The sequence below is a fragment of the Centroberyx affinis genome, unplaced genomic scaffold, assembly GCF_046629955.1.
Source record: "Centroberyx affinis isolate AG114_WGS23_722 - 3 ecotype Tasmania unplaced genomic scaffold, CSIRO-AGI_Caff_v1 ptg001169l_1, whole genome shotgun sequence".
In the NCBI taxonomy this organism is placed as follows: domain Eukaryota; kingdom Metazoa; phylum Chordata; class Actinopteri; order Beryciformes; family Berycidae; genus Centroberyx; species Centroberyx affinis.
The window spans coordinates 106,154-132,379 of NW_027279700.1; the positions used below are offsets into that span (position 1 = coordinate 106,154).

General features: G+C 41.5%; 1 protein-coding gene across 1 annotated transcript; it reads left to right on the top strand.

Annotated features, from left to right (window-relative positions):
* ptgir (prostaglandin I2 receptor) lies at positions 1 to 26,224 on the top strand. Its single transcript, XM_071524241.1, has 3 exons — positions 1 to 128; positions 533 to 1,617; positions 24,295 to 26,224. The coding sequence occupies exons 2-3, from the start codon at positions 796 to 798 to the stop codon at positions 24,580 to 24,582; spliced, it is 1,110 nt and encodes a 369-aa protein (XP_071380342.1). The 5' UTR covers positions 1 to 128; positions 533 to 795; the 3' UTR covers positions 24,583 to 26,224.
* Positions 26,225 to 26,226: the final 2 nt, after the last annotated feature.

Sequence of the window (26,226 nt, forward strand, 5' to 3'; positions counted from 1 at the left end):
CTGACCGTCCATTACAACTCTGAATGTTTTACAAGCGAGGGATGTGAATCCGCAACTTACTTGAAGACGAAGTAATAAGTAGTTCCAGTCGCTCAAGTGTTGCTGCTTGCCGCGAGAGCCAGTGTAAGGTGAGTGATTATTACACTAATAATGCGAGAACAGCATTATTACACTCTAACAGTGTGAGGACATTGTTACACTAACAAAGTGAGAACATTATTACTTTCTAACAACGTGAGAACATTTTTACACCGTAAATGAGAACATTACTACACTGTAACAGTGTGAGAACAACATTATTGCATTCTAACAATGTGAGAACATTATTACACTCGAACAGTGTGAGAACAGCATTGCCCTCCAACAATGTGAGAGTAACATTATTACTTTCCAACAGTATGAGAACAGCCTTCTTGATATGAGGGCTCTGTGTCTGTATGTCTGTATGATTGGGGAAGCCCTCCAGTAAAGCTTTTACTGTGAAATTACTAAGCACTAAGCAGCATTTCTCACTGTTTGGTTTGTTCCACAGACACTTCTCTGTCTCCGGACTGTCTGCAAGAAAGAGAGCGACCCAGAGAAGAGAAAGGCCACGGAATCATGATTTAAATCAACACAGCACCATGGGTCTTATCATGCATCCATGCCTCCTTTGTTGCCAAATGATGGTGTCAAGAAGTCAGGAATTGCTTCTTTTGTTGTTTGGCAGTTCCTTATTAATTCCACACTGACTTGGCATATTACATTTCATTAAGTCAAACGTGTGTGTGTACACGCAAGCACTTTACAAAAAGCATGTTTGCAAACACATCCTGTGACAACATTACCGTGGTGAGGGTGGACGGCAAGCCGGCGACAAGCATCTTCATGTTCGCGGCTGGTGTGGTGGGGAACATCCTCGCGCTCTTCATCCTGGGAGTGCACCAGAAGGAGCAGCGCACCAAGTCCTCGGTCTTCTGTATTCTGGTGACCGGCCTGGCCCTCACTGACCTGCTGGGCACCTGCCTCCTCAGCCCGCCCGTCTTCGTCTGCTACGCCCACCAGATGTCTCTGATAGGGCTGACGGGCGACCACCAACTTTGCAACCTGTTTGCCTTCGCCATGACTTTCTTCGGCCTGGCGCCTACACTTATCCTGTGCGCCATGGCTGTGGAGCGCTGCCTGGCCATCAGCCACCCTTACTTATACTCTAAATATATCCGCCGCAGCTTCGCCAAGGTCGCCCTCCTCCTTATTTACCTCTTTTCCTCTGCCTTCTGCGTACTGCCGTTCATGGGCTTCGGCCGCCACAGACAGTACTGTCCTGGGACCTGGTGCTTCCTCGACATGGAGGTGGTTGGGGGCGAGGATGAAGGATGGGTGCTGGCCTTCTCTCTGTGCTACTCCTCCCTCATGGCACTGCTGATCGTGGCAGTGTTTGTGTGCAACGGTTCGGTGATTGTCAGCCTGTGCCAGATGCACCGGAGCCAGGTGATGCGGCGCGGCTCGGTCGGGTCGACGGGCAGGAAGAGGAAGATGAGCCTGGCGTGGTTCGGACAGGGGGAAGAGGAGGTGGACCACCTGGTGCTGCTCGCGCTCATGACTGTCATCTTTGTTGTTTGCTCCCTGCCGCTCACTGTGAGTTCACATTTGACCTTCCCTTCGCGTGTGTGTGTGTGTGTGTGTGTGTGTGTGTGTAAACATGCCTCCTCTCTGTGAATGAAAACAATTTCTTGCCCTTTCAAATTTCTCTAATGGGAAAGACCATTGACCTGCAAGTCCTTTCTGTTTATGCACTGTGTGTGTGTGTGTGTATGCATTTTGTGTGTGTGTGTGTGTGTGTGAGCCTGTCTGTGTGTGTGTGTGTGTGTGTGTGTGAGAAGGAGAGAGAGATAAAAAAGGCACATTTGTATCCCTTCTGATTCTTTCCACTCGGACTCACCTTTTGTGTAACTTTTATAACACATTTTGTCAGTTGTGTGATCAATCCTCAGCCTCGCTTTCATAATTTACGACTGAATATTGGTATGTCTGTGTTCTGTCATCAAGTGCCAGTCTTATTAGATTTCACACTGGGAAAGGAGCAAAGAGCTGACACATAGTGGCGTCTCTGGTGTCTGTCTACCATGGAATCATGTCAGAACAAATAACAAGGCAATGCGGCAAATGTGTACTGAGGGGGAAGCCGAGAAAGGGATTTTTTTATGAGTCATGGTAGTTTTGATCGTGGGTGACGTTTCAGTAGTCCCCATCTGACTGCTATATATCTGTGCGCATGGACTGACCTGCTTTGTGGTATATAAATAATACCACATACCACAGCTGCATTGGGTTAGGGTTAGGATGTTGATGCATTGTGCACAACAATGGAAGGAGAACCAGAAAATGGGTTAGGGTTCACAGAAATCCAGCAGGGAACAGGGTAGGTTCAGTTTTACAGAGTCTCCATAAATCGCATGAAACTGCACTTACAACTTTAATTCCTTCCCCACATTGCATAATCGCTATGCAAATAGTAAGCCAAACTGTCACGCCAAACCGTTGGTGTTGTTTGCTGTGTGTCGTGTTGGAGTCCCCCTAACAGTTGTGCTTGGCTCCGCTAATGAAAAGGTGTGCCAGAGCGTAGCCTTCCCTGTGCTTGGCATGTGTGTATGTGTGCGTTTGCGTGTGTATATTTGTCTGCTGTGCTCCATTTCAACCCCCTGTTTTGAGAGGAGTGTGTTAAACCTGACAACCCTGGAGGACTGGTCTGGCCCCACCTTTCCCAGAGGGCTGGGCTGTTTTTGGCAGGGAGCCGCTCTCCCGTGTCTGTCCCCCTCAACATAAAGCCAGGGAGAGTTCCAAAGTGGAGAGAGAACTGAAAAGGTCCAGAAGAAAGTGAGTTATGGAAAAAAACCCTGTGATGGATATGTGAGTCATTGCTGGCTGTACATTACCTCAGCATATTTTAACTTTGATTACTTACTTTTGACTTACTGGCAGTGATGGTGTATCATGCTATTAGAATGAATTTAAGTCATTCATGTCAGTCAAGATTATAACAAATCAATCAACCAATCAGCCTGTAGTCGCTGTTTTATGCATCATATCTTTAGAATAATACTTGCCAGAGCGGCCTGATGATCATTTCTCTGACGGCATCATTTATAGAAAAGTAGTTGACAGAACATTTCCCTTCCTCACCAGCCGCTCTCTCTGCATGTGAGTGCTTTGTCATGAAGATTGACAGAGAGATTTGATTCATCTACATGCAGTGGTTTCTGCACTGTGGCTGAGAGGGGGAAGAGGACGAGGTTGTATGCTTGTAGACACTCTGTATGTAGGCCTTCAGGAAACCATAACCCCAAGTTTCTCACATCAGCAGCTCTGCTCTGAACTCTAGTGCATCTATACAAACACTGCAGCTTTAGGGCACTGATGTTTCAACAAGGAACTTAAATTAGAGAACTCGAAGGATCTCCAAGAGCCATTTTGCCTTAAGGATAAAGAAAAGTAATTCAGTCATACTTTACATTCATTTTGGAACTTCCACTTGGCACTTCTAATGAATTTCTTTGGCCTCAAAATAAAAGTGATTATCCTCCTACTTTTTTGTTTACATCAGTTAGGTTAGATCACAATGTAGATAACAATACTTTCCATCTTATCCAACACTCCAGAGTTACAACTCCAGAGTTACAACTCATACCGTTATATTACATCATACTGAATAATTCAAGTTCCGGTTATTAAGTAATTAATGATTCATGCCGCCTCAGGACGTGTGTGTGTGTATGTGTGTGTGTCTGTGTGCATGTGCGCTTGTTTGTGCTCGTTTTTTTCACGTGCATGCACATTGGTGTGTGGTTGTAACTGAAAGATTGATTGGTGATGAAGCGGGTGAGTGCAGCTCTGCAGACTTGCTCGCTGCAGATCTCTCAGGGAAAAGTTGGTTTCTTCACGCTACTACAAAAATGAAAATACTGCTCTCTCAATGCTGACACCTCGTACATGCTCACCCAGGCCGACCCACGCGAGTTCTCATCTTCACAGAGTCACACACAAGTATACCAGCTGCATTCAATCACTATTCTTGTACGTGTACAAACAAAGATGGGCAAACACACTGACACGCTACCATGTGTTTCCAGCTCATCTTAATTTAATCCAAACACTGTCATGTAATTGTACACCTTGGAGAACAATGATGCCAAGCACAGAAGAATAGGCTCTCTCTCTGCAGTTCGCTCTTACCAGCAGAGCAAGGTGTGTATTGAGGACAGCAGCCTGGGATAAGTAGAAAACTGGGCTGTATTTAGTGCCAGTGGTTGCAAAATGAGCGCTTCCTTTCAGTCTCAGTGATGCAGGGAAGATGAAAATATGTAGTATGTGAATATGTATTCTTTGCCCAACAGTTAAGAATGATGTTGTGTTTTTCGGAGGAGGCGGTGACTAGTATTTACATATCAAGTTGTGAAGACGCATATTTGCTAAGTGGCTTTTCAACAAGTGACAAATGAGCCAAGAGAGCCAGTATTTGCTCTGTGAATTTTTGAGGTGTGACTGTTTCTCCAATCAGCAAAAGGATTATTCCTTTCTCAGGAGGTGAAAGTTCACATCATGTGGTACTGCAGTCCGGCCAGTGGTAAAAAGATGTGTGGGAAAAGAGAGAGACATGCCTTTTACCCAGAAAAGCAAAACCATAAATTTGTCTACTTTAAAAACCGACTGACTGTTGTAAGTAGTTTGAAAACATTTCATTGGGTTGGTGTGTTTTACTGATGTAATCCAGTGGTTGTTAATCTTAGTTGTTTTGTCCTGTTCACTGCTACCTGAATCCGAACAGCTTCCCAGGCTTGTCACAGCTAGTCAGTTTACAGTTCTGGCCTTGAATGATGTACCACCTCCCATTGATTTGAGCTTTAATATGGTTACATATAGTAGTACCATAGACAGCTAAGAAAGATAAGGTGCCATTAAGCTATAGACCATGATGTTATGAATGTTATCGCACATCAGGGTAGCTGTTCTGTGAGAGAAAGTTTGATTTGTTTGATGTAGCGTGAAAGATGAGGTCCTGTTCAGTTTGTTCCAGGACTATTGACACAGCATTTGGTATTTAGTGGCATATGGTGTACTGTATATACATGGTTACTGATTGCTTTAAAATAAATATAATAATCTCTCTCCAACTCGAGGAGGGGTCCAAAAACTCTTCTCTAAGTGAAATGCAGCACACTGAAACAAGCAATGAGAACTACTGGGGAGAGTGATTTACAATAAAATGGAATTAACATAATAGAAATCAAGGATAGAATAATTTTCTGCTTCAAATATGATGCAGTTCACATTGATTTGTTGATTGGTTTGTGTGTATGTTTATATTTAGGATCAGTTTATCAAGTGTCCTGAAAAGAGTCGGTCTGCTTTCTGAAAGGGAAATCAACACCCCTCCATTAGCCCCCCTCCATTAGCCCTTTCTTTGCTCCTCTTTCTCCTGTCATCTGCTGTTTATATATTATCATGGCTGTCTCCTTTAGGGGACAAGTACAGACTGATAGTCTGTTTGTGGTGATAGCCCCCAACCCCCGTCACTTCTGTTCCCTTGGGAACCATTGAAACTGCCTGCGGCCCATATGTTGCCGGTCAATACCCAAATCAATAAAGTGCTGCACTCGTATCACAACTTATTCACAAGCCTTGAGCTAGTAGTTTTATACAGATAAAATAGTGTTAATTTTCTCTAGGAAGGGGTTATCCCAATTTACATATAAGTTATACTGTATTTTTTGTGTAGACTGTGGCAATATGAGCCCACACCAGCGCTGTGGATTGCGCTGTGGTTTTGGCTTAATGATTAAGGTTTTCATTAGTGTAGCTACAGTGTACAGATGTGCCTTACTCAGCAGACTAATATTGACCTGTGTGTGTGAGGTTAGATGTCTGGAAGAGATTCGTAAAGTTGTGATTTTACTAGTGCATCAATAAAATTATCCATCAATGAGTTATTGAAAGTATTGCAAGTATCAAAATAGCAGCTCTACTGAGATTATTTAGGCTGAGTGAATAGAGATTGCTACACCAAAGAGTGACAAAATTGTATTATTTGATCAATGTAATAACCAAACTATCTTGCGCAGACGTACATAGCTTAGTGAGACCGTTGGTCCTAGATGCTCCCCTAGTGATTTTTTTTAGATATACACAGCAAAATCGTCAGTGTTAATTTAACTCTTTAACTGTGACAGTGTAACAATCAACACCTACAACCATTAAAAATCAATGCCTACAACCATCAGTGACCTATAGAGGGCTGTATTTGAAGTGAATGGGATGGAATCATGAAGAATGAAATAACGGGAGGCGGGGTACAGAGCCTTCAGACAGTATTCAACCCCCTTTTTCTGCGTTTTGTAGTGTTATTGATTAATTTAGAATTTTTTGTTACTGGTGTACACACAATAACCCATATTATTATTTTTTTTATTTACATTTTTTTACAAATTAAACAGAAAAAGCTAAAATGTTTTGAGTTCACAAGTATTCAGCTGCTGGGGCATCCAGTTGGCTAAAGCACATTCGCTCCAGCCCTCTGGAACACCTGTGTTTACAGGTGTCATTTTTCGGTTATGCTCGTTTGTTTTTGTTTGAATTGTTTGGTGCCCTGTAGGTCTGGTGTAATCATCTGTCTAAGGGCTTTTTCTGACGTCAATACAGAGGCGGGTGCAGGAGCGGTGATTGGATTCCCCCGATGTAATACAAAGCGCCGCTTGCCTCACATTTCAAAGCATGATGGATTGGCTACCACAAATCAAAATGATAATTTCTGTCTCCATAAGTGCTATGAGGGGAGAAAATTCAAACAAAGTCGCCGTGGGGCTGGGGCCAGGCTAAAAGTGCATGCATGTAACTGCGATGTCCTTGGTTCAAATTCGGTCTGGGACCTTTGTCACATGTCATCGCCTGTATGATCCCTGAGTTAAGGTGCATCCAAATTCCTTTGACTATCTTTGAGATGTTTCTACAGTTTTGTTTGAGTCCAAGGCTCAAGGCTAATTCAGTTAATTGGACATAAAATAGAATTCAGAGACTCTTGTGAGAGATAATTATGAGGAGGCATCGATCGGTGTTGGGAGCTCACAAGAGCACAGTAGGTTCCATCATTAGGAAAAGGAAAAAATATGTAACTAGCCAGACTTCCTAGACCAAACTGAGCAACTGGGCAAGAAGGACCTCGGTCAGGGAGGAGACCAAGAACACAAGGAACTGTGACAGAGTTACAGAGTTCATTGGTTGTGATGGGAGATCTTGCCCGAAGTACAAGAGTCACTGCAGCACTTCTCAAATTTGGGCTAGATTGCTGCGTGGCCAGAAGAAAGACACTCCTGAAAAAACCTGACACACATGACAGCATGCCTGGAGTTTGCAAAAAGGCAAGTGAAAGATTGAGATCGACCATGAAGCAAAAGATTCAGAGACTCAGAGACTTGTAAGTACAGAGGACACAATGAATGGAGCCAAATAGAGGTAAATTCTAGAGGAGAACGAGCTTCAGAGTGCCAAACACCTTACTGTAGATTGGGATCGGGTGACAATCAATGTTCCCGACAGGACTACAACCGGAAGCACACAGCCAAATCAACACTGGCGTGGCTTCAGAACAAGAATGCGTTACGTCTTTGACAGGCCCGGTCAAAGCCCAGACTTGAATCCCATTGAAAATACGTAGGGTAACTTATAGCTGTTTACAGAATCCAACTTGACCAAGGCTGAGTAAACCTGCATGGAAGAACAGGGGAAAATCCCAAAATCTAGATCTATCTGTTCCAAGCTGATACAGACGTATCCAAGATAACTCAAAACAGTAATCGCTGCCAAAGGTCTCAGTTTAATCAGTTTTGAATTCAGGCTGCAACACCACAACATTTGGAAATAGTGGGCTGAATACTTTTCTAAAGGTGCTGGCAGTTTGGGTTTTGGCCCCCACCCTGCTTTCTTCCTGCCTATTTACAGTTAGAAATGTAATGAGACACATGCTTTCGTTGGGTTTAGATAACTACAACCCTCACATCCACAATTGCTTTTGTGCTCAAGGTGCTGCAGGCAGAGTGTACAGATAACCTCATTGTGTGCTTCATCCAGGTCTCTATATGGAAAGGTCATGCTCTCTAATCGGCAACTGGGCTTTGTGGATTGAACAATGAGAATTTCCTCTCTTAGCCAGTTGGTGCCTAATCCTCCATCTCACATACATACATCATGCATATATATAGATACACTTAAGCACATGGAAACACATGAACACGCACACATGAACACATGAGCGTTCACAAACAATAGTACACACACAAAATAGTAATACCTTTGCCTCTTTTATTTGTGTCTGGATCTTATTACAGTAGTCAGCAGGCCCACGGGCTTGCTAATCCTGTCATTCATTACAAATTTTGTTCCGGTTTGTACATCAGTTTTACTTAGTTTTGATTCCAAGCACATGGAAGAAATGGGACAAAAATAATGTCACTGCGGAGGCTCTTCAAGGTACTGTGACATGTGTGAGTGAGATATTGAACCAGCGTGAAGTGTCACTGAACTGTGTGGGTGCTGTAATAACATGGCCTTAGGCTTCAATAAGAGGACAACAAGTGGTGAGCAGGTGCTGGAAAGATTTTCAATGGTTGCGGTACAGAAAAATGAAAGAGGGTAAAGATAGAAGCGGGGAGAGGAGCAGCAAAGAGATGTAAAGCAAAGCGTGAAAGGACTGTGAAACGGCAAAAGCCATTTTTTCAGGTCAAGTCTTTGTGGTTATCGAGCAGAAAAGGCTTCATGAGGAAATAGGCTAGTTATGCGCTTCGTTGAACCTAGCACCCAAACTGTGAATACATTCCGCAGATCAGACAGATCAGACATATTGTGCGATGTCTGATGGCAAACCATGTTTTATACTTTTAGTGGAAGTTTGACTCTAAATCTAATCTCTTACAGTTCTCTCTGCCGTCTTGTAGTCATCCTTTCCATCCCCTCACCTGTCACCTCTAATCATATAGTCTCCCATCTCTTAATGCTTTGGTTGAAATGTTTTTCTCTAGAAGTGAAAACAATGAGGCTAGTCCTGGATTATTTACAATCATTCACAACTTGACCATTAACCCAGTGGCAAAATCATTGCAGATTTGAAATCAATAGAATGTTTTACTGCGGAGCGCCCCAGTTGCTCACCGGTAGAGCGCATACCCTTAACGCTAAGTCCTAATTGTGGCAACTCGGGTTTGAATCCGGCCCGTTGCCTTTTCTGCAAGTCATCCCCTCTCTGTCCTGTGTCTCTCTACTGTGACCAATAATGCTGAAATGCTGAAAAACAATAATCTTTGAAAAGAATATTGTCATAATGCATGCTGATTCACAGTCCCTTGGCCAATCCCACTTTTCTACCATTCATTTTTCCTCTGAGCTATATACATGTTGAAACATTACTTTTGAGAAACCTTAGACATTGAGGAAGAGAAATCAATCATCAAGTAGCGCTCACTGAACCGTAGCTGAACCTTCTGTAAACATCACCCGCGCCTTTTAACAGTACGGTGCCGGTCTAATGGTATTTCATTGCGGTCAGTTGGGTATGACAGTGTGTGGCACTCGCCATACCTCAGCCAAATTCAATCTTGTAGGTTTTTATCATTATAAAGTTAATGAAAGATCAAGCAGACGTTGCTAGAAATTTGTTTGGAAGCTATATAGCAAATCTTCTTCGTGTTGAATAGCATTTTTCACCGACAATTATTTTGAACTGATCAGAGAGTTGATTGTCACTCATAGAGATGATATGGCTCTGAGGTGTGTGTTCAAAACTATCAAAAGTGTTATATCAACTCAGTAGATTTATATTAACACTGGCATAGGTTTTTACACTGTCGTAATTAAATGAACTCTGATGATTTTTCTTTGTTTCTAAAAAATATACAGTACTGTGCAAAAGTCTTAGGCACCCTAGATTTTTTATATAAATTTCTTAGAAGTCTTAGATGTTTATTTGTTTTCTGCATTAGTGTGTCAGTAGACTGCTGTTTATTGTACATTTTTGATATTCAGAAACTTTTCATTTCATTAGTTTTGAAAGCATCTTCGCTTTATGGATATCTTTGACATATGCCTAAGACTTCTGCACAGTACTGTATATATATATATATATATATAACAATAGGGGAACATTCAGGACTGATGTTCTCTCTAAGCTGTGTGCTGTGAAGGATAGTTTGATAGCCTACATCTAATTTATTACGTTGACCAAATAATAAAATCTTGTCAATCACGGCAAATGAATTGACATTGTTTATGTTTGCAGGGGATGGAGAGCAGTCGGCCCAGACTCCCTTATTAATCTGTCCTCTCGAATCAATAGATACCTCCGCAGTCATTTGTTCAATTATTCATCCTCTAACTGGACCGTGGCCTGGCTTTTAGACGTTGTTTAGGAGTTGGTGTTATTGACGAGACATGGGCTTAAGTGCTCTTTTAAGAAGTGCTCTTTCAGATAAACAGTGTTTTGCAATGATTAATTTGACCCAGTCTCATGATGTTAAGACTATTCTTGTTCCACATTTCAGAAAAACCATTATGTTCGCAGTTACAGATTGTTGCTATGGAATGCGTTTGCCAAAATATGATTTATACTGAGAGATTTTTATCAGCTCATAAATTAACAAATGGGCATCAGGGGCAATAACAACACACCAAACCCTATTTTCAGTCAGGTCAAATTACACGCTTGAGAAACGGCGATTTGAATTGAGATATAAGCGTGTTTATTTTTTTTTACAGCTTTTTCAAGATAACATACTGACACGGGTATGAATATACTGTGAGCGTCGTGTTTGGAAAAACAACATTTATCATAGTTTTCAAAGACTGTCACGTATGCCCCTAGGTTTCTACTGCAGTAGAGTAGGGGTGAAACCACTGTTTTTTAGCATTATCTCAGTTATAAGATGAGGTCAGTTCGCTGTCTGAAGTATTACACAAGGTTATGTCTCATGGTAGTTGACTATGTGATGGATGAGAGATTTCCCTCAGTGCATCATTTGATGTGTTAGCCAAATCGTTCCAAATTACAATATGAATCCTACAAGGAAAAGATGGACAGCTTGGGGAATTACAGCAGCAGTACATTCTGTGAAAGTGTCTAAATAGGCTACATCAGAGAGGTTTATTAAAATATTTAGAATCTGCAGTCGATGCCAAGATATACAGGAAACGGCAGTATATCTTTCTCACACATCCGTGAATGTGCACGCAAGCATGCACACACGCTCACATTACGTACTTCTCTTGTGGTTTCTTGCCATGTTTTCCAGAGCTGTTTGTTTATCCATCAACACCTTCACTGTAACAGCGCAGCATTGCGTGAATCCTGAAGCTCCACACCTTAGTCTCCCCGCTCTGTTTTGGAAGTCTTTGTTGTGATTCAATTGCAGTCAGACAGTTGCATCATGGACAAGGGAGTGAAGATGGAAAGGAGATTTTAGGTTGAACATATTTGAATCAGTCTAGATTCAAGTTATTGCACAGATAAACTCAAATATCAGCTATATTTGATCTGATATACTTAATTCATTCTTAATTCACTAAATTCTCTTTTCTCTCTGGTTTGGGCAAAGAGATATGAATCAAACAATTACCCTTTCATTGAGAATAATGATAATGAGGTTTCACTCTTGACGCCTGTGAGGCATCATAGGTTAAATACTGTATATTTGTGATCTGTAAACTTCTAGGTGTTACCGTGTTAGTTGTATCTTGTCTGATGTGTACTGTAGGTAAATAGAGAACAATAGGATTCTTGTTTCATACCCCACCTTGCCACTTGTCTCAGGAGATATGACCTAATAAAAGTTGGCCAATACACACACACAGGTGTGAAATACTACACCCTCACATCAAACAAACCATAACTGAGGCAGAATGCGATGATCATCTGTTGTCGTATTGAAGAACTTGTGCTATTTTGAAAGGTACAAGCCAACGTCTACTTCAATACAGGCCTGACAAGACAAACTATACAGTACAACCAAGAATCACCTGGATTAAGATTACAGGAGGTGGATTCAGGTTTCAGCACTTTGATGTTCTCTTTCACTGTTACTGCCTTTCAAGGATTGCACCGAATTAAGTAAACAGGGCTTAATAATGCATCTACATTTACTAGAATTCATCCAAATCCTTGTTTTTGTTTTTTTAGAAAATCAAATCTTTGGTAACCAATCTTGGGTAATCTTTGGTTACAATGTCGCTGAATCACTGACAGGAAATTCGTAAGTTTTCTGGGGTTTTCAGTCTCCTCATATATTTTCTTGATCCTGTACCATAAAGTTGCCTTCAGCTGGCAGCAGGATGGCTGTGACTCACAACATTTTGTTCGAAAAAACAATTCAGTTGACGCATCATGCCATTTTGTGGACTTCCGTTGGGTGTAAAATTTTCTATCAGGACTAGTAAACAAATTTATCATGGATGGATCTGACTGATGATCCCTGCAGCTGGGAACACTCACTTTTTTGTTTTCGCCTTTCATTTCAGCAAGAATTATTTATTATCTTTTCAATTTGGGAGTCATTAAATCTTCTCTCTGATCATTCCAAAATGTTTTGGTTCATGTGGAAAGCGGCTGCAGAGCGAGAGAGCCAGGGAATGCAGACAACAGGGACTACACAAATTCAACAGGATAATTGAAACCATGCAGTCAGAGCGGATTCTGTGGTTTGGGATTTTAGGGCCAAGTGACCCATAGCTAGTGTTTACTAGCACACTCCAGTTTAAAACGACTTGATGGAAATATCCTCCCCCTCTTTTCCCGACCCCCAGACAAACCCTTAATCCACTGCTCTGCTGCCCCTTAAATTACCTGAGGCAATGTCAGTAAATCACTTAAGGCACAATCAGCTATTTGGTTAAATTTTAACATGGCACACGAAATGCTTTTCGGAGAACAGCTTTGTATGACTTGGCTGTAATACAAAATATAATACAGGAACATCATGGGGATCTCTGGGGTACGCTCGAACTTGGCGGTTGCACTTAACGTGAAATTTACTGGAACAGAAATCTAATTTATGTGAGTCATGCTATTAGATGGTTAGTATGCCGATCATTTTAGGTGTCTACCTCTGTTGTGTGTAGTATACTTAACAGTTAAAAGCCCCTGTACACACTTACGCGCACACACACTGAAACACACAAAATCATTCTCAACCACACTCCGATGACCATCATTATCTACTGTGTGTGAGTTTGCCTCCGATGCCCCCATGTTCCACCTCAGCGCTGATGATCTGCCAGCTGCCTTTGACATGAACCCAGCAGACAGCAGACAGGCCGTCTCGCAGATTTACAGCCTCAATAGCCCAGAATGAAGAATCACAGCGGAGTGATGACAGGGAAGAATGCGGGATACCAGCTGTCCTGCCAGAGGGCTGATTTAGGTTCAGTACTCCGAAATGACGGGCTCAAGGTTTTCTCCACTTGGCGTTGGATGACCATTTTAGAGGGTTTTTTTTTTTTCTATCACATCACACGCGCACACCGCCGACCGCCTCAGGAGATACTAATATCAAAACAGACAACAATAGAATGCCTTTATACTTTTTATGGCAAGAACAAGGAAGGCAAGGACAAGGAAGTATTTGCCAAATATGTATGAAATGTTTTCAGTTCTTTTGTGTTTATCAAATTTTTCCTCTGGCATATTCAGTGTGTTTTGTACATATGGCTCTTCTCCAAAGTTAAATGTGTAACATTAAAATTCTGGTCAAGTTTGGCCGTGGTTGTGACAGTTTTCAGATGTGAGACCATAAGAACACTGTTCCAGTGTCACTGTACAAGTATTGTACAACTGCAGATAAATGTGTTAATTACTGTGTGTGGTCTGTGTGTCTGTTAGCTGTTAACACTCCCAGTGTGTTGTTGTGTCATGTTATCATTGCCATTGGCCCACTGACCCAATTTTTAAGCACATAGGCATCATTCATAAAAGTCACTAGCAGGATTAGTTTGACGTTATGGACTGAGACTGTCACAGTAGAGTGTTTTCTTATTCATAAATGTGAAATACTATAAATAAATATTTGCATTTTTGTGGCAAGAACGCACCCTTTTGATCATTTGCATGTTCCACAAAAATAATGTGAATATGTATACACAGACTTAGTCAGTGTTCATGATGCATGGGCCTCAGTTGGGTATGACAAAGTATGGCAACTACCATCGAAATGCCTTGGGGCAAGACTCTTAACCACAAAGTGCTGCAGTGGAGCGGCTCAGTGGTGCCCAGTAGAAAATTGTACTGGGCAGCTCCCAGGTGTGAGTGTATGTAAATGAAGTGAAGCCTGTGAGTTGGTATTGCCATCACCCGTTGGCCGGTCTATTTAAGCTGCCAAACCGACTCCTCATTCTCTGCGCTGCTGCCTATGCATCACTCACTCTGCACCACCCCACCATCCACCTGGTGCCTCTGTTTCTTTAATGCTTCACCATGGAGCGTTAAATTTGATCTCTCCACCTCTCACTTTTGGCTCTGCTTTAAATCATGCTTCACACGGAGGGATACGAAACAGAGCCTTGACGCCAAAATATAATCTGTATTTACATTTTTCTCTATAAAATGTTCATATTCAATATGTGAGTTGTCTGACTGAACTGTATAAATGTAAAGCAGGGAGTCTCTTGAAAAGAACAAGCATGCTCAGTCGACTTCCCCTGGATAAATATAAACAAATAAATAAATAAATAAAAAATGCAAGTGCAGGTATGCGTATTTACTTATAAACCTACAATTCTAAGTACATACATTTATTTAATGTGAGCAGATGCCACATCTACACCACATTCAACAGATGGCGTTACAAGCATAGACTGTAAAGCAAACTTGGCATAACTCCAGCACATACCAGTCAGCCAGGTGGTGGTTGAGGCATTATTACTGTGTATAACAAAAAACAATATTGTGATGTTGCTATCTTATCTGATGCATTAATTTAATGAAGACTGAAATCGTGTTTGTTTTTCTAGTCAGAAAACCATCACAAAAACATCAGTAACTAGAAAATGTGCCCAGTAGAGCACAGACCTCCGCCACACCCACCACCACGCCCCCTGACATGAAAAGTTAATCAGTTCTTCCTTGGCCCATAACCAACCTTCATACCAAGTTTTATGCGAATCCGTGGCCAACTTTTTGAGATAAGCTGCTAACAGACACACAGACAGACATAGAGACGCGGGTGAAAACATGACCTCCTTGGCACAGGTAACAATTGTGTGTTATTGTAAATATGTCCACCTACACAGCCCATGTGCACTGGTCTGAAACAGAGTGAGTCTGTGTAGTGAGTTACGTTGATTTAGGTTTGGTTTGTTGTCATAGTCATCAGTCTGGGAAAGGCTTAATCATTGGCCTGCAGTGCATGTCATGACTTGTGATGTTTTTCTGCTTCTGACAGACTGACAGCCCTATTGTTTCTTCAGTGTAATACCTTGTTCACATGTCAAAAACGATCTGTCCAGAGCATGAAAATACATGAAAACTCAAACAAATTTACATAAAATTTGTACCAATTCAAATGACTTACCTACCACAGGTACAGCATCAATATCCAATCAAAATCCTGTTTCTGAAAGATGTGAGAGGTTTCATGTGTACCCTACATTGCAAAAAAGCAAACAAAAAAATGAATTTATTGAATAAATTAATTCAAAATCTGAATTTGTGAGGCACAATTTCAAACTGAATGCAATGGCTTGAAATTTACGGTTACGGTTTTCCAAATTAAATTCATTTTTCTTCATTCAGCTTCAGCTCCCTGAGACACACATCTGGAACAAATGGACTTTTCTTCCCTGAGTGTTGACTGGAAGGCATGTCGACTTGCTAGGACGTTCACTAACATAAAACAAAGGATGCAATTTGTAACTCTTTCAACAAGTGGGGAGTATAGCGCTTATTGGCCGAGGAGATGAGCTGAATCTGAATTGAGAAAACTAAATTTGAAATTAAAGTTAAATTCAATAACAATTACATTCATTTTCAAGCCAGTGCATTCTATTTGAAACTGTGACTTACAAATTCAATATTTGATTTGATTTATTCAAGAAATTTTTTATTTTTTTTATTCAACGATTCAATATGACCATGGCAAATACAATTCCAATACAGTCGCTGCTGACACTAATCTCTTTCCATAAACTGCCTGCCACTGCAGCGCTCAAAGTGCATTTATCACATAATTTCAAAATCAACAGCTAGAATTTCCGTATAAAAATAAAATAAGTTCTAGGAGGGGTGGAAATCTCTTGCAATGATGTTAAGTTTAGCTACTATGAGGGGAAATGAGGTGAACGCCTACTGAGTCTTATTGCAACAACTGTTCACCATTTCAACATAGTTGCTTCCACTTCCTCTTTGTTGTTGCTGATGTGTGTGTGCGTGTGTGTGTGTGTGTGCGTGCGTGCGTTTTCCTGTCAGCCATTTCGATGGCAGACGGTAGAAATCAGCTCTTCATCCCACTTATGTATGGGAGTTTGCTCTTAGTCACAACAGTCACAGTTTTAGTTTGAACTTAATGAGCAGCCTTCATTCTTTAAGTTGTGTTATTCAGAAGGAGAAAGGAAGGGATTGTGACAGAAAAAAATAAATTGATAAATATAGATACTGTACATGTAGACTATATTCTTGAAGTTGTATAGAAAAGAACTGACTCAAGGATGGAAAGCTATTTTTCCACTCTACACTACAAAATTGGGGAAGTGATCGAACAAAGTGTGAGATTTTATCTGACAGTAGGAAGTGGTTGTGTGTATGCTTTCTGTGTTCTGTGTGTGTGTGTGTGTTTCATGTCTGTGTGTGAAAATGTAAAAGCTTATCTAAGTAGGTCTGAGTGTGTAAGTGTGAGAACTGGCTAAAATAATGTTAAAAGCTTTTTGTAAGTGGCATTTAGCAGATGCAACCAGGCAGTAATGATTTCTAAATGGTGAGTCACTGCTTTCATAATGCATGTATGTAAATGCCTGTGTGTGTGTGTGGTGTGTGTGTGTCTGTGTGTGTATTTGTGAGTGTGTTTATGTTTCTCTTGTCGTCAAGGTATTTAAATGTTGAAAAATGTTATTCTCACTTAGTGGGCATGTTACTTGATAGTTTGTACTGAGTGTCCTAGTGAAGACTGTTGTCTGGAAAAGCTCTTTTACTCCTTGATTCTACACAATGCGGGTAAAAGGTCTAATGGCTCCAGTTAACACACTGCACCCTCTGGCATTATTCAAAGAGGAAACTCACTAATGGACATTCAGACAGGATAATTCCCCAGACAAAACTTGTCTGAGCACAGACACAGATGGACTCTTCAATCCCATGTTGCCTCCACATAATTATCTTTGATGTGTTTGGGGTTCCTTGAACAGGACACATTTACACCAACACGCCTTCTTTGATGATTCCTAAATAGAATAAATTAAAAACAGTGCGATTCAGTCGAAAAAATTACATGTGCTCAGGAAGGCAGAAATGCTGTTGGTGGTGTTGGAAAAAGTCCAAAACAAGACTGAAAGAAGTATCCAAGTGATGAATGTGTTGTGTTAGCACCAGATGCACATAACGCAACGCAGATACTTTCACCCACACACACGGTTATGGAATTTCCCTTCATGAAGCACAGATAGGCGTCCAGCCCCAGTTGACCTTTACATTGCGGTGTCATGGTGTGTGCCACAGATTTCTGCAGACATGTGAACAATCAGTGTTTCCCGTGCCTATGCAGCACGCCTCTTCTGTGTCGCTTACCACTAGCTTATCATTGGGTCCATCAGGGGGTCAGGGGTCGGAGGCAGCCTGGGGCCCAACGCACATATTGGGTTCATCATTTACTCTGAGTTAGGTGTTATCTGAGTGAAGGAGCTCAGGGGAAGAGCAGCCAAATAATGAAGAAAAGTCTATTTGGTCTATTTTTTAACCATTCCTTACAAATAAAGGAAGTTATTACATGGTGGGCAGCAAATCCAATCAACCCTTTAATGTTCTTATGAACCCCAGATCAATGCAATATTAGACAGCTCCCGGTGTAAGTGTGAGGCAGCCGACCGAATACAAGACAATCATACCACTAAGTGTGTTCTTAGGTTTTTGGAGTAAGAATGGTGTAAACGCATCACTGGGGGACTTTATCAGACGCTGTGGATGGAGTGATTTGGAAAGATCAGGTGCAGAAGTAAGATTGAGCGGAAACAAGTTGAGGGCAGGTGAGAGAGAGCGGTGAGAAGTCAATGGAAATGAAGGGAGCGATACCAGGAAAGTAGGTTATTACTGTATAGCTGCTCACTGATTTCATCAGTTAACCTAAAAACAGAAAAGTTCACACACTGTTTAGAAATTAACACGAAGAATGTACGCAGCGGTTTTAGGGTAAATCCCCACTGTGTGGTGAACCTTATCTCTATCTTGGCTTATCTCTATCAAACTGTTGCACGGAATAGAGAATATTTTCACTCGTGTACAACTGCAGTAGTCCTGTTTCTGTCTCTCCCTCTCTCTCCCCCTCTCCGTGCTGTAAACAGTCCTCTCTGAAACGCCTGTAATCTCTGGGTCTGCCTCCCTTCATCCCCATGTAATGATCCCACAGTGAAACAGGATCAGGAAGAAAGAGGTGGGAAGAGTCCTCCAGGACCCAAGATGGAAAATAATGGGTCAGCGTAGAGATCCATTACGGGGCCTGTTTCCTGAAAGTCACAGCCATCATCAGCCCCAAATGGCATCTAATGTGTCTATGTCTCAAGACATACCCATGTAGAGCAGACATACTGGGTCCAGGTATAGCTTACAGACCAGAGGATGGTTAAAGATGGATGTGTGTGTGTGTGTGTGTGTGTGTGTGTGTGCATGGGCACGCGTACATTAGAACTGAACAATTAATCGAGAAAAAAAAATGAAATCGCAATACGAACTTCAGCAATTTCCAAATCGCAGAGGCTGCAATTAATTAAGAGCGATTTCTAAACAAATGTTTTAGAGCTCCAGGTAATCTTTGGTCCATGAATCAAGTACACTATTGGTGAAAACCTTTCATTGTACTCAAATTCAGTAAATCCTGCTCACTGACATCCATTTTTTTTTTTTTTTTTTTTTACAAAATCACTTTTCTTTAAGCAATTTAAAAAATGTATGACAAGAAAAACTGATAAATTAAAAAACTGATATGAATTTCAGGTTAAATTGCCGTTGCAGTATTCTGTCAAATAATCGCAATTCGATTTTTTGTCAATATCTTTCATCCATAGCGTGCATGGATGCAAAACTGTGAGTGTATGCGTCTGTTTATACATGTGTGTCCAAATTTGCTTTTGCTGGCTTTCTATGCTTATATGCATACTCAAAGTATGTGACAGTGCTTTCCTACATAGTCATGATTCTTTTATACACACCTACTCCCCTCTAATGAATTACCAAGCCCCAGCCTGCTGTATACTGTGTCTGTCCTGCTCCTTAACTATGCACCCAAACATTAATATGCCCCTGTTTAAGGAGCGCCTGACATCTCATCAATTTGGGCCCCACAGCCTGCAGTGCTTAGAGATGATGGCTGGTGATTTATGTCCCTCTCTGCAGGGCTTGAGGTCTGCTTAGAGGACCATAAGAGGCAGGGTGGCATGGAGGGAAAGAAGCAAGTGTCAGGGAGGTAATGTTGGGTAGGTCAAAAGGGGCGAGGGTACGAGGAGGAGGATGCATATCTCTTTGAAATGTTTCTGGCAGTGCCGGATGATGAATAAGACGCAGGTTGAGATGAGACACACACATTTGTCATGGTGTTTGTCAGTGTGTTTTTTCCCAGTATGATTGAGCTTTACCTCAGGTATTAAATGAAACAAACATTAGGCCTGTTACTTGGCCACAAGCCAAGGCAGTTAATGATAATGTGATTTCTATGTAATGGTTTATTTCCTAAAAGGTGGAAAATTTGCAGCAGCACTCGAGGCTTTATATCTGACATATTTCGCAGGTATGCATGAGGCTTTCAAAATGGGTTTCCCCCAGAGAAGCTGTGTATTTGATCTGCTGCATTCTGTGTCATATTTGCTGAAGTGAGACCAGGCACAGCACCACCTCCAAATTGATCTGGAGATACAGTCATAACTGATTTACTTCCTCATGCCCCTAAAGGATACTGTGTATATTGTTAGGCATGTTTCCGTGCAAGGCTGGTCTCTCTGCAGATGAATACAGTAAATGGCAGGGAACAATTAACTTTTGACTGACCGTTTGAATCAATAAGAAAGACTGAATTGTGAAGTGTTTAGTGGGTCTCCTTTCTCTTTTGATCATCCAGTTTAGAAGTTTTGAAAGGAAATGTTCAATGTTGTTGAATGAAAGGAAACAGAGAACAGACGGACTCGATCTGTTTTCATGTAATTCTTTACTTATGACGTATTTCAGTCCATGTGCGTGTAAATTCTGTGTGTGTGTGTGTGTGCCCTGCCCCTTGTGACCTGTTGCTAAGTATTACACATAGATGTTCCATCAGTGAGAACTCAACAGTTCTTAATTCTAACAGCATCAGTTGCGCAATTGAAGAAATTTGATTCAACCTCAAACAGCATTATGACTTCCTTATAAGCCATGTACATCTGGTCATTGTTTTTTCCTCTCTCAAGTGTTTTTCATTGCTTGTGACACATCCAAGGTTGTGGCATTCCATGGTTTTGGAGTTATTATACCACTAAGCTCAACATCTACTTAGTGTCTTAGGAGCATCATGAGATAATTGTAGGGCATTGTTGTTATGGGTTTGCATACATTCAGTCTCTCTCTCTCTCTCTCTCTCTCTCTGTCTCTCTCTCTCTCTCTCTCTCGCTCTCTCTCTCTCTCTCTCAATCAATCAGCTTTATTGGCAAGACAAGTAACACTTATGTTGCCAAAGCTCACATATACAATGGAGACAAAAAACAATAATCATAAGCAATCTCTCTCTCTCTCTCTCTCTCTCTCTCTCTCTCTCTCTTTCTCTCTCTCTCTCTCTCTCTCTCTCTCTGTCTCTCTCTCAATTCAATTTCAATTTTAAATCAGCTTTATTGGCATGACAAGTGACATTTATGTTGCCAAAGCCAGTCATGTGGGTGTGTCTGTATATGAATGTAAGTGTGAGTGTACACATCTGTGTGAGTTTAGACCAATTACGTACAGAGGACATACCCGGCCCTGTGCCTGTTCCTTCTGGCAGTCTGGTTTGGCCTGGCTCTGGTCTGTAATGTTCCCTCTGACTGTCCTGCTCCTCTCACTCTGTCTCTAGCTTATTAGTTTTCAGGCCCAGGCCCTAGCAACAGGGAAACATTTACACCAACGCACAATAACACTCAATCAGCACAAGCCATTAATTAGGGCACTGTTTGTTGGATATTTCATGTAGGAAATAGAGGATTGTTGATAGAGGAGAGGAGCGAGGTGACTAAGAAGCTTCCTGGGCCAGCTGCTGCTTCTCTCTCTGCCCAGGATGGATAACCAGTCAGCTGCTTCTGTCCAGGATGTCTGGGTTGTCTGGCTCCTCTGTAGTCTGTCATACCTAAAGGTCAACGGAGAAAAATTATGTAGTTCTGCTGTGTCTGCATCTGTCTTTACGGCCTTTTGTACTACTGCACTTTAAAGGTGCGTTCACTCCAAGCATGTTTCGAGCAGTTTAATCAAACTCTGGAGAATCAAACTACTTAATGCTTTAGTTTGTATTCAAGCTCAGAAGCACACCAAGCAAACTATGATGGGTTTGTTAAGAGTGAGAATGTAATCATACCAAGTACAGGAAACAACGCTTGGTTTTATGGGTATAAGGAACAACTGTTGACGTTGATCGGCAGCAGTAACTCATGTTTGGATAGCAAAAGCAAAATGAACTGAGGGCAAACAGCACTCTCGACTGACGCTCATATTCATCTATTCATTCATCTATTTCGTATGAACATCCGAGAAGGTAAAATATGGCAATAGTGCAGACAAGCCCATCATGTTTAGCTAGTACAGGGACTGGAATCAGATGGTCAGGTTTTGACTCCCTCCGCTACCTGGCTGCCAAAATCTCCAGTCCTGTGGGATGACAGGTTACCAAAACTCTGCCAATAAACGAGCTGCTTGTGAGTCTGTGTGACTTTTGTTTACAAGACCTGGTTTGCTTGTAATTGGGCAGTGAGAACCTGCCTCAGGAAGCAGGATTAGTGGGTCAGCGAGCTCACTTCAGGCTTAAACCTGGCTCGCTTTTTTGCAAAAGTTCCATTTACAAAGCCTGTTGTGAACAACACTGTTGACTTCAAATGAATGAGACTAGTAATAAAAAGAGCTGTGCAGGGGAATACTATTGAATTAACAGGTAGTAAGAAGGGCTGTAAGAGGGCTTCGATCAAATAGCAGGTAACTGACATTAGTTGATCAATAATGAATTAAATGTATTGTCGCATATTAAATGTGCTGAAACAATTTCATAGGATTCCCGAGAGAGATCGATGCGGTAGATTGCACCTATATTCCATCACCGCAGCCCTGGGGAACATGAGGCCCACTTCCTGAACAGCAAATCTTTTCACAGCCTTAATGTGGTGACGCAGTATTGTATCAATGAAAAGTGCTTAATGGCAGGGCAGTGATAAGCCTATTTACTTACGCATTTACACTATCTGCAATTGATCTCCAGCAGTCCTCTCTAGCCTTGGCAGCAGCAGTGTTACATTTCACTGCTTTTGCATTGACATATTTATTCAGTATAGTTTGTTCTTGTTGAGAGAAGGACATAAATATTAGTAAGCCATTTCTTTCCCACACTAACCCCTTTTACAGTCTACCTAAAGTGTTGAAATTGTCAGCAGCGCTTACATCACCTCACAATTATTTATGGTCTACTGATTTTACGGTTTGATTACTTTATTATTTATTATTTTTATTTCCTTCTGTGCTTTCCTTCTCCCTGCTGAATCCTATTACTCTTATAACTGCAACAACCTAATTTCCCCACAGGGATCTTATTTTGAATTGACACTCTTGATCTGTCCATTGCTATTTGTTGCAAACCCCGCCCCTTTCATTTGAATGCATTCATAGCTGGATTGGAAAATCCTGGGTTAACAGAGGGAGGTGGTAACTACCTTCATGAGATCAGTTAGCTGGGATTGTCATTGTTTGGTTTTGTTAAGCTAGCTGTAGAAAAGATACCCTATGTTGAACTTGATTCATGAGACAAGTCCTGGATGAACCAAATACAAAAATGGAACAAAGAAAACTATAGTTTAGTTTAGTTTAGTTGGACCCAAGAAACAAACTGTAGGTCTGATCGCATACAAATATATGTTAATTTTTCCCAGCTGTCTAGGGTGACCTGAAGTGAGTGCAAGAAATAAGCTTAAAGTCCTACTGTATATCACCAAAATTACAAGCATCAAATATTAAGGAGTGCAAGTGTCAGAGTTATAGTGTCCTGAAAATAGTCATGTGACTATATAATGATCATGTAAGTACTTGGAAAAGAATAAAATAGGAGCCAAGGAGGATTTTTTTGAGAGCAATTAGAGTGAGCACAGTATATTCAATTCAATACAAGCCGCCTTGGGAAGCCAGTAAAGGGAGTGCAGGAGGGGAGTGACATGAAAGAAGTTGGGGAGGTTGAACACGAGGCAGGCTGAAGCGCTCTGGATGAGTAGTAGGGAGTGAAGAGGGACTTTCAGGAAAGTGGCTAGGAGGGAGTTGCAGTAGTCCAGATCAGATTGGAGATGACTAAAGCTTGACCCAGATGCCGAGCAGAGTTCTTGGTCAAAAAGGCTCTGATTCAACAGATGTGGAAAACCATGCAGGCCCAGATGTGGCTACAGTATGGGTCTCACACAGCAGTTGGAATTTTGGCGGTCTAGACAGGAGTCACCTTGGTCATATCGATACTAGAGGTCTAGTAGAGGGCAGGATTTCTTGGATACAGTTCTGTCTCTACCTTACCGTTTGTCAGACTTTTTCATCCCAGTATCAACCCATTCGTCTTTCTCTCTCCCTCTCTCTCTCTCACGCACATACATACATTTTCCATCTCTATACCCCAGGAGAGGTGTATTTAATTGTGTATTCAGGTTTCCATTCCAACCAAAGACTACACCAGATAATTTCACTGATTAGTCCTTCCTCTCTGGTTGAAGGTGTGCTAAACAGTGAAATCACCTGCTGTAGTATTTGGTTGGAATGAAAACCTGCAGATTCTCGATCCTCCATGGCACATGGTTGAATAGGTCTGTCCTAGGACTAGTGAAAACTGAATCTGTCTAACCGCAACCCTCTCTCTCCAGATTGCAGGTTTTATCAACGCTATCCACCCATTTTCTAATGACAAGGAGAACCTGACAGCTTTTCGTTTCTACGCCCTCAATCCTATTGTGGATCCCTGGGTCTTCATCATCTGCCGCAAGTCTGTGTTCCGCCACCTCCGTTCCCTGCTGACCTGCCGCTTCACCAGGGGTGCCGTGAAGACCACAGCCCACTGCGCCCTGTCTTTACCCTCCGACAACCACATACAGCGCAGCCCCACGGACATCGCCGCTCCACAGCAAAGCTTGTACGCCAGCTTGCCCCTGTGACACGCAGGACACCCTGGCAGTGCAGGGTGAAGGACTGGAGTGTGAGGTGGATGAGAATGGGAGAGTAAATTAGTGAAAAGACAAGAGTCGGGTCTGGAAAATCTTGGACAATTATTTGAGGATGTGTGTGAGCAGCGTAAAACTGAGACATTTGCCTGTAGATTGTCAAGTTAGGCGATAGCGTCTATGAACTACATAGAATTGTGTATAATGTATTCGTTACCACATGGGTCAATGAACATGTATAATTCCCCGAAAGTGAGGTCATCACAACCAAACACCACCTTAGCAAGTGAACATGAAGCTGACCGTGACTGATAAGACTCCTGCACTGAACTAAATCACCAACATAAGGCACAAAGACTTTCACAATGTGACGATGGAAATATTCTCTCTGTGGTTGTTACAGTTTCTCCCTGAATGAACTTGGGAAATTATTGCACTAGGTCTCACACTTTTCTTGCTTAATGGAAACTTTTCAAAGTCGCAGTGAGAATTGTACCATAAAACAAACAGCACTGTAACTTCTCAAATCTTTAATGTTATGTCAAAACTGTAGGTACACATCAAACCATATCATGCCTGTAAATGTAATAATATACTGCAAAATCAGACTATATGCACTCGGGTAAAGCTATATGGGCAAACAATATGTATGAATGTAAACTTTTCTTTCCTCTCAATCAAAAAAAAAACAGGTAACTCTCATCCATGTCGAGTTTAAAAAGCAGACCCATCGAGTTTTGAGATGCAGGTCACACTCAACGTGATGAGGATGACCTGCTTGTATATTTCAAAGGCTTCAAAGTCGTCAAGTGACAGTCAATGATGTCATTAATCCATTGAATTCCACTGTCACATATCCGTCATCAGTGACAGGTGTGTGCAATCCAAAAGAGAGACACCTACAGTATCTGCTCAAGTGAGGGAAAGTGCTGCTTATGACAGATTCAGTCCCTGAGCTAAACCACACCGTTATTACCATGCAGCCACTGATATTTCTATATTTCTAATAAAGATACAATATGTCATTGTATTGCATGGACATTTGATGTCATTCCTCTTTCTCATTCCTATTGATTTCTAAAAAAAAAAGCTACCTATGATTGTCTGTGAATGTTTTTTAAGAGCCTCCTTAGTGCTCTTATACTGCTTTTGAAAAACTCTGGCAAGGTCTGCTGCAAAATGCACTGTAGGTTTTTGTTGTGTTTTGTCTTATTTGTTTCTGTTGTGACTATGATAGTAACGGCATTGAAAATGTAGTGTATTTGTGGCCCTTTATTGTGCTATAATGTTGTGTATGCTGAAAATTGTGAGTTGGTGGCATTGTGATTTGATTTGTTGTGATGGAGTGATGTAGGGGTAGTTATAGGGATATTAGGTATTGTGATTGTGAATCCAGTGTTGTTATGTAGCACATTCACACAAGACTCTTTTATGGTCTTTGACTTTGATGCTTATCCTGCATGACTTTGCTTAAATCAGACACCTCTCACCACTTGCACATTTTGTTCTTCTTTGAGGGTATCAGTGTTTGAATTTCGCCATCCATTAAAATGATTGAACGACTGAATGAATGAATGAATGAATGAATGAATGAATGAATGAAAAAGTTCGAAAAATGAAAAAGAAGACAAGTAAATA

Excerpts from the sequence above, each read along its gene's own strand:
- ptgir (XM_071524241.1), top strand. The coding sequence starts at position 796 with ATGTTTGCAAACACATCCTGTGACAACATTACCGTGGTGAGGGTGGAC. Across the intron at positions 1,618-24,294 it reads TTTGCTCCCTGCCGCTCACT|ATTGCAGGTTTTATCAACGC; the intron begins GTGAGTTCACAT and ends CTCTCTCTCCAG.